The sequence below is a fragment of the Xiphophorus couchianus genome, chromosome 13 (genome assembly GCF_001444195.1).
Source record: "Xiphophorus couchianus chromosome 13, X_couchianus-1.0, whole genome shotgun sequence".
NCBI lineage: Eukaryota > Metazoa > Chordata > Actinopteri > Cyprinodontiformes > Poeciliidae > Xiphophorus > Xiphophorus couchianus.
In genome coordinates this window covers 29,773,069-29,782,710 of record NC_040240.1, presented here as the reverse complement: position 1 = coordinate 29,782,710, position 9,642 = coordinate 29,773,069, and the positions used below count along the sequence as shown (strand labels likewise).

At 42.9% G+C, this 9,642-nt stretch overlaps 1 protein-coding gene across 1 annotated transcript; it reads left to right on the top strand.

The window, feature by feature from the left end:
* The first annotated feature begins 76 nt into the window (after positions 1-76).
* tpbg1b (trophoblast glycoprotein 1b) lies at positions 77-6,753 on the top strand. Its single transcript, XM_028036796.1, has 2 exons — positions 77-678; positions 1,136-6,753. Exons 1-2 carry the CDS (start codon positions 428-430, stop codon positions 1,983-1,985), a joined length of 1,101 nt encoding a protein of 366 aa, XP_027892597.1. The 5' UTR covers positions 77-427; the 3' UTR covers positions 1,986-6,753.
* Positions 6,754-9,642: the final 2,889 nt, after the last annotated feature.

The following is a 9,642-nucleotide window of genomic DNA, read 5'->3' as shown; positions in this document are numbered from 1 at the left end:
GTTAAGAGAGACAACCGGAACCCTGGCATCTCCAACCGCTCTCCTTCCTTGTGGATCCGGTCAGGCGGGAGAGAGAGAAGCCCCTCCCCGCAGATCATCATCGCACCAGTCGATGGTCCTTTTAACTGCATTGTTGGGGGAAGAAGCGACGCCCCGCTCTGAGGATCAAACATCCCCCCCTCCCCTGTGATCGGCACGAACCCCAGTTCTGTTTTCATGGAAATCAGACCCAGCCTCCGGACCGCACTTTCTGCAGACATGCGAAGTTGAAGGCGGATTCCCAGCCGGGACAACTGAACTCGCGATGTTGGCGTCTCGGAGAAGCTGATTCTTTCATTCTGCTCCCCCTCTCCCCTTTCCCCCAGTACTCTATTTTCTTCCTGATTTCGTCTTGTTCGCTCCCGTTACTTTTGGACTTCACTCCAACATGCTGCACCTGACGAGCCGCTTTGTTTTCTGCGCGCTCCTCGCCTCCGTTTACGCGTCATGCCCTCCGCGCTGCGAGTGCTCGGAAGCGGCACATACCGTCAAGTGCGTCTCCAAAGACCTGAGAAGTATCCCGAAGATCCCGGGATACACCAGGAATTTGTTTATAACTGGGAATCAGATCAGCCGAATCGGTCCGGAGTCTTTCAGAGGTCTGGATAATGTGACCACCCTCTCCCTGAGCAACAACAGGTAAGATACTGCTATAAAAACCACCGATTCAATGTAAATGGCTGAGCTTTCTTACATAGATTACTTTTAAGTTGGCATTATGAGCTGAATTAGTCCGTGTTGTCATACATTTGAGATTAGAAAAGCCTGTGGGCCATTTAATCTAATCTGTCTATATGACTGAATTGTAATGGTATAAATCTGGACCTTGTATTTCTGCATAACTGAACATGTAATTGGCTTATAAAGTGTCTCAAGACGACATTTGCTGTCAATTAGAACAATATGTAAACCTTTTATTGAACTGAGCAAGTAATCCAAAGTAGTGGATTATAATTTTTCTCTGTGGCATTAGAACACTCTTGACTCTTCCCATGACTCAGGGTACTTCTTGTGTAAAGACATTCTTTCATTCAGACCTCCTCTGGAACTGTACTTTGAAGTTTGACCTGTACGTCATGCTTTTCTTCCGACCCAGAATTTCAGAGATGGAATTCCACACCTTCTCCGGACTTTTCCGCCTTCGCTCTCTGGATCTGAGCAACAACCAGCTGACCGTCATTCACCCCGAAGCCTTCAGCAACGTCAGCCAGTCCCTGCGAGAGCTCAATCTCAGCCGAGCCCTCTACAACTACTCGTCGGTGATGGACCTGGCCGCCTCCCTCCAGAGGATCTCCATGGCGAACCTACAGGTCCTGGACTTGTCCGACAACAGCCTCATCTACCTGCCCTCGCGCACCTTCTCCCGCATGTACGGCCTGCGCCGCCTCCAGCTCTCCAACAACTCTCTGGTGGCCATCCGCAGCCTCGCCCTTTCAGGTCTGGAGAGCCTGGAGGAGCTTGACCTCACGCTCAACGCCCTCAAGACCTTCAACGACGAAGGCTTGCAAGAGTTGGACTCCCTTCCCCGAGCCTCTCTGCTTCTGGGGAAGAACCCGTTCACATGCACCTGCGGCATTGAACCCTTTGCGCAATGGCTCAACAGATCCCAGAATCGCGTCAGGGATGCAGAGGGCCTCCTGTGCGCCTTCCCTCCCAGCATGAGGAACACATCCATCCTCGCAGTGGGCATGCTGACTCTGGAATGCCAGCAGAGGGACGAGGGGGCAGACCTCGCTTTGCAGACCTCTTATGTCTTCTTGGGAATCGTTCTGGGCTTCATAGGCCTCATTTTCCTCTTAGTACTTTACCTCAACCGCAAGGGAATCAAGAAGCGTGTGTATGACATGCGGGACGCCTGCAGGGAGGTCTGGGAGGGCTACCACTACCGCTTCGAGATAGACTCCGACCCCAGGTTATCACAAGTCTCCACAAGCGCTGACGCATGAGAGGACGATCGCTGCACTGCATCCGCAAGAAACTCTTTCTCCTAATTTGTTTATCAGTTGCAGAATGTAAAAAAAAATGTACAGACGTGCCTGTAAATATATCTTCAAACAACAACACTTTGATTGAAGCATGCACTCATCAGTCAAATGGAGATGTTTGACACTTTCAAGAAGCAAAAAGTAAGTGCCTGAAGTGAGCTCAGTATTGTTTTTTTCTCTTTTATATTTGTGAATCAAACAGATCTCATGGAAAAAAGAAGGGAAGGGGGAGGCGGGGATAACAGAACTGCAATAAAATTCTGACACTATGAAAACAAACCTTTGGGAATTTAAAGCACAATCACTCATTCATCTTTGATCCCTTTCAAGCCCTTTGGTCCCTCCGGCCTCCTGCCCCAGGGTGCCAGAGAGGAATTAAGGCACCAAAAGCTGCCCCCCCACCCCCCCAAAGCTCCTCTTAAAATCACCACTCTGCTCCTCTTTGGCTGTTGGATTAGAAGTGGAGAAGACAATTCAGCACAGGCCAGCGGAAATCTCCCTGCCCCTTCCCTCCCTCCTTCCCCCTTTCTCTTTTTCGTGAAACTTTGCTTTGTTTCAACTCCTTGAGTTTTATTGTCAAAATGATGAGAACCAGCCCCGAGCTGAAGCCGCTGAAAGTACCCCCCCCCCCAACTCCTCTTTCTTCCCCTCCTCCTTAAAGACAACAGCCCTCGCTCTGGAGGAGCTTTGAAGGGAAAAAAAAGAAGAAGAAGAAAAAAAGGTCTGGCTTTCCACGTTTTTCTGTTTAAAGGGCTTTTCCTTCCTGCAATGATAAGATACAGATGATTCTGAAACACCAGCCACATTGTTTCATTCACAAGGTCTTTTCAAGCGGCTTGGTGAAGACAGAACAATATGTGCTTTAAAGGGTTAGTTTAGATTTTGTAAAAAGTGAGGTTCTATGAAGCTGTTGTCAGTGACAGCGTTCTTACCTATCATAGCAAAGATTTCATATTGCAGCCAGTTTGGAGAGAAGAAACAAAATCCTCAGAGCGGCAGAATGCTAACAGCTGGTCAAATGGATCAACAAAGTCAGGGCTTCACACGCTTCAGTGTGGGATCATAGACTATTGCGTTTTGTTTTTGTCTTTTTGAAGCTGTGTTGCAAGTAGAGAGCATCTTAACAACAGTAAGCAGCATTTTCTGTCTGGACAATCAAGAAAAAATGATCATAATATGGTAAAGCTAACAGGTAATTTTTAAAAATCCCATATTGTATTACTTGAATGCTATTTATTCAAATAATAAATAATATCACTTGTGTGCGATATCACATTCAAGTTGGAGCTCTGGCTGGGTCACTGCAAAACCTGTTTATCACTTCTCTTCAGAAAAAAATATGTAGATAAAATGAAAATATTACTTTAAACCTGCAGGATGCACATTTAAAAAAATATATGTTTTTTATACCTTTGTTAAAACTGCAGCCATGTTGTGTTCGTGTAGAGATAATCTGAGAAAAGGTCGATGTGACCCCTTTTGCTGCATGAAGAAACTTACCGCTCTGAGTCAAAAACAACCAATCAGAGCTGGGAGGCGGGTCTTAGCGCTGTCAATAATCCTCATGTACTTGCTGCTCAATGGGCTAATGCCTTAGCATTCTCTACAGGTTCTGCTATCAGGAAGAAGCTGTATCATAGTAGAGAGAAAGGAAGGGAGCGCCACACTAAGGGTGATTGACAGCGCTAAGACCCACCTCCTGACTCTGATTGATTGTTTCTAGTTAGCACTTGGAGAAGGCAGAGAAGCTTAATTTTTCACAGTCTCATAGCATACTGTCACAACATGGTTTTAACAAATATGTCCAAAAAAAATTTTTTTTAATGAAAGTTACGTACTGCACCTTTAAGCATGTACTATATCCACCTTCACTGATTTCACAACAATCATAACATGCAAAAACACAAATTAGGACTGCAACATATCAATGGCAGTCCATCAAACTTGCTTTTTGTCTTATTGCATGCACAAATCATAATGAGATTTATTGGATAAGATTTTGTGCACAAACCATAAATTTTGTGCTCACAGCAAACAGTAAGTATGAAAATTCAACGTGCAATTGAGCAAAGTCAGTCAGCCATCTTGAAATACTTTGTTTACAATATCCTCCCACATATTGCATCCAAGTAGTCTTTTTTATTGCAATAATGATTACTTGTATTTACTTCACTGGTTGCATCAACATTGACAACATTGCTAAATCTTTAACATGGGTTGACATAGCTTGGTGTTCTACAGATTCCTGACTAGCTGTTAGCCCATCTTAGTCTCCTGTGGCTTTTATTCCCTTTTTTTGTCTATTTTCTACTTGCTGCAATATGACATTTTTCTGCTACACATAACTACAGGAACTTCCAGTAAAAAACACATTTTAAAAACCTAAACCTGAGGAATTTTCCCTGCGACCATTGCCTTTTACTACTGGAGTAATGTTAACTGTGTGTATCCTATTTGTACTTGGAGATCAGATTTTTTCAGTTTCCAGTGGGAAATCTATGGAGAACCAAGTCGGAATTCCAATGGGAAAAGTCCAAGTTTAGTACTAAGGATGGTTGCTGAGTAAGAAAAAAAATGTCATAAAAGTGGCAAATATGAACTTTTTGTGAAAACGTCTGGTGTTAGGAACTTCCTTAAACCAGTGAGGCTCATAGCATTGTACATTATTTATTTGTAAACATGCTATTTTAAGAGCTTGAATGGACATTACTGTGTTATCTTGTGTTTCTTAAAGTGTCATGTCATAGTGTCCTGTATTTCCTTGTATGTTAGCACATTAAAAAACAGTGTTAGGCAGATTTAAGCGTCAGAACATGAAGTGGATTTTGTGAAAATTCAAAGGATGTCATATGTTTGTAGTATGGCTGCACCCCCAGCCCTGAATAGTGGATGAGAATTGGGATGAAGGGTGTGGATTTTACAGTGGCCAATTGTGATCAGATAATTGGTCATTTTCACTTTCACTTTCAGTCATCCCAAAAAGAAGGAATCTTTGTCAGCACAAAGTTTGTATAATGTAGCATACAGATTAAAGAATGTATTTATTTGGTCCTTTCAGACATGTGTTAGCATTTGTGCTAATGCTAAATCGGTGTGTATTATTATAGGATTCATGGTGCAGATTGTAAGTTGTCCAAAAATCCGTGGCAGCCAGCTTGGCCGTCAATTAAACTGCATTTCCATTACAAATGTGCGCAAAAATTGTCGACATTCCGCAAATGTCGAAAAAACACAATTTAGCTATGTTTTGTGTTTCCTTTAAATAAGAAACACAATTAAAATCACAGGTGGATATGTTTGTTCTCCCAATAAAAAATCAGCATGCTCCTCCAACTACTTCCTGTCGTCTGCTGCGCCCGGGGCAACCTCTGCTTGTTGATCATGTGACTCGAGTGATGTGGAAAAAACGGATTTCTGTTGCAGTTTTGCGAAATAAATCAATTTCGCTCATCCTAGCAAAGTTTTGTCGTGTTTCCATTAAGCAATTTATTTTCGAAATGTCAAACTGCGCAGTTATATAATCAGTGGAAATGCTGATTGTGTAAATTACATAGCTGCTGCTATGCTGTTTGTTTACCTGAGGGAGCGTACCTTCCTTTGGAAATACGAAGAAAGTGTGCAATATTAAGATGGGAGAATAACAGTTAGCACCACAGCCATTAGCAGTTCCTGCTGATTTGGACTTCCAATTGGAACAGCTGCGCTTTGACTTCCGAAACAAATCAGATGCGGCCTAAGCAACCTGTGTGATTATGGAGTCGTTTTTACCCAACTACTTTAGCCACACTGAAATCTTAAAGTCCCAAATGGGATCCACATGTTCAAACTGAAGCGGAGAATGAATTCCAGACGGTGTCATGTGTGTCATCCTTGTTTTTCCAAATGACAAAAGCAATTCTCTGTGGCCTTTTGTTGCTCCCAACTCAGACTAGAAGAAGAAATGGAGAGCTGCCATTCATCAATGTGTTTATTGTCCAAATTGTTAGCTATCAAGGTATTTAGAATAGGCAGAGAGAGAGAGAAGGCCTGGAATCAAGCCTCCCTTTGTTCGAAGCCAGAACAGCATCTTCATCCTATCAGTATGTCCAAACCTCTCCGGCGGCCATCCCAAACTGTTTACGCCACGGAGCCTTTTTAGTGGATGTGGAATAACAAAAAAAGAAACACGAGGAGCTCTTGATGACTGCACACTCATTTAGACCAAATGTAATCTTGTGTGTTTAGAAAAGCAACACAAATGAATGTAATCTTAATGCTCTGGACCGAGGTCCGGGTATCATTTCCCCTGAGCCGCAGCGCCACATTAAGCCGGACATTTAGTCACCGAAAGGAGAAAACAATTGAGCTCGGCGGGCCGACACAAAGGGCCAGCTCGGATGGCGAGACGGTTCAAAGAAGCTTTGTTTTCCAGCGCAAAAAAAAAAAAAAGAGAAGAAAAGGATGCCTTGTGATACTTATTGTCTCCGAATCCGTAGTGCAACAGGATTCATTCATGATGACAAAGTTAAGCGCTCTGATCCGGCTATTGTTAAACTCGCATCATTCTTAATAATTGCATTTGGAAGGAAAATACCAAGAGGAGCTTTCATTGGCCTGTTCCACAAGTCACACCCACGACATTAAGCCGACTGCAGGTCATTGGTGTCAATTTGCAGAGCAGAAAGACGAAAAATGTTCCCTGCATGTCATTACTTCCCTTTTTTACTCATTAAAGTGTGTATTAAAACCATGCCTTTTCTTGTGTTTTTATGAGGGGCTGCTGGAGGGGGGATGTTTGCTATAGGCTGCCTCTGTGAGGAAACAATGAAATACAAGCAGACACTCTATTACTCCCTGTGTAAAAGATATGCTTGTTAAAAGCAAAAGCAATTCCTTCAATAACCCTCCACCATTAGGCTGCTTGTTGCTCTTTTTTTGAGTGATAGATGTCGTCTTTATCTCGGCTTTTTCTCTCCGCTCTTTCGCTGCCAGCCATTTGTTCGGCCCAGGGTCCGTCCCAGGAAGCCGTTTTAAAAACTCCTAACAGCTTGATGTCGCTGTTTTTGTGTGCAACATGTGGTTTTGTGCAAAACACACACACACACACACGGAGAACGTGTGTCTTTTCCCAGCTTCACTCTGCAGCACAGCAGGCTTTTGATTTTATGTGCCTCCCCGGCTCTGGGAACATCTTGGCGCCATTACACGGATTTAATGGCTAAGATAGGAAATATGACTTAAAAGTCAGAGCCACATCTGCGAGGAATTGTACATGTTAAAAGGAGACCGCAACAGTCAGCGGCATGACGACAGAGACAAAGTGGCATCGATCCCCCCGCCCCCCTGCTGACAGTTTATGACAAATACAGCTGTCTCTGCCTCCAGCTAACGATTCATGTCATCATTCACATCTGCTATTGCTTCACATACTTCTTCCTTTAAATTAGTGATAAAACCCAAACTGTACTCACTGTAATCCTAGAGGTAATGTGTATGCCTTGTTAAAGCATTCTTTACCCTTCATTGTTCTGGTTTGCCCCCCAACACACACACACACACACACACATTTTGTCAAACATAAACCTGGATAATCATCAGAAAATTAAGTGAATTTTGTGAGAATTCAAGGGATGTCATGTCTTTGATGTCTGTGTTTTGTTATGGATGCACCTCTGGCCTTGAATAGTGAATGTGTGTCGGGATCAAAGGTGTGGATTTTACATGCTGTTAGTTTCACTTTCACTTTCAGATACCTGGCGTCCCAAAAAGGTGGACTCTTCACACAAACCTCCATGTATTTTATAGGGATTCTAAGTGGCAGACATACAAAGTAGTGCCCAATTGTGAACCGGAAAGAAAATAAATTATTTTCAACAGAATTCCAAAAAATATTCATTTTTGTAGAATCACTTTTCTAAGTAATTGTTGTTTCAGGGTGAAGTGAAGGGGTTAGTTAGTTAGTTAGTTCCATCATTAACAGAGTGATCAGAGTGAACAATTTGATCAAAATCTACACATTCTTTGGGTCATTCCATTTTAGCTCAGGCCACATGTTTAGGCTACTTTCCGCCACCACCTCTCATCTGACCAGAACACTTTCGTCTTTGTCCCCTACATGTAACAAACTGCAAACAGGACAGATTTTTTTTATTTACTTTTTTTTTCTTTTACCAATGGATTTCTTATTGCTGGACTTTGAAAATGTCCAGATTTGTGGAATGCACCACCCTTTTAGTTGCCATATCGACAGATTGCAGCTCCACCAGACTTACCAAAGGTCACTTGGCTGCTTCTCTGATTAATGCTGTCCTTGCTCTGCCTGTCAGTTTAGGTGGATTTGTTATTGCTCTACAGCCTAACCCTGCAATAAATGTCTACCCCTGAACTGTCCACTGTGCCCCTTGGTCTTCATGATACTGTTTGAGGACAAGCAGTGCCCCATTCTCAATAAATAGGTTCAACTGATTGGTCTAAAGACAGCAGGTTTTAATCAACAGTACCAACGTAAAGTGGAACGAATGCAAACACACACGCGCCACCATATTTAGCTTTTGAAGAATTTTGGAAAGCATTTACCATTTTTCTTCTACTTCAACTCTTTGTGTTCAGAAAAATCCATCGAGTTACGGCCGTAATGTCCGGAAAAAGGTGTGAGTACTTCTGCGAAGCACTGTGATTCAATTGCTCCCCTGTCTTTTATCCATCATCTCTAACAAGTCTGCTCAGTGAAGGAGGGGAGGCTTAACAACAGACGGGACCCCAGTGGGGCAGTAGCCATTGTTCTGCTGCTCACTTGATCAATGTGACCAATTGTGTTTGCCACTGGATGCAAGTGAAGAGGAGTTGGTCCAGCTGGCCCAGCCGGCCATTAAAGCCAACCGGCCTCTCATTCATCACTTCCACAATGGCGGGAGCCAAACTAAACACCTGAACACACCTCCAGCACACACACACACACACACACACACACACACCCATACACACACACACACCCATACACACACGGCTGAATTACTCTGATCGTTAGCACTATGCATGTGCTCAAAGTTTATTCTGATTAAAACAGCAACAAATAAAGTTTTTTTTTTGTATTTCAAATAAACAAGGGGTATGTAAAAAAAATCACTATTTTGCAAAGTAAGTGCTGAAATTACAGAAAACATTTGGTATTTTTTTATGCCTGACTTCACCTGGAAACATGACAGAGACAGAACATGAACAGGTAAGAGTTTGTTAGGACTGAGCAGAAACCTCGACCTCAAAACTGGACCCTTTAAATCCCATTCTCACTTGCTTATTGTCTATAAATCAGAGTTCCTGTCATGGGTTTTGTCATTCATATTGTCTAAAAACAATTCTAGAGGGAATAACAATGTCTAGCTGTGGACTGCAAAGTTTTGAACATGAAAACTTTATGAATTTCTAGTGAGACGTCCCTACAAGCAGGAGGTTTGGAGAACCTAATTGCAAATGGACTGCCACAAAAATGTGTTTCTCTTGTTCATAGTGGCTACTGTTATCCAGCAGGGGAAATACTACTGTGAGAAATAATTGTTTCTAACAAAATCAGTGGTGTCAAACTTATCGGTGGTACTCCTGCTTTCTACGCCTGGTTGCCATTGAGACAGCTACTCTACCT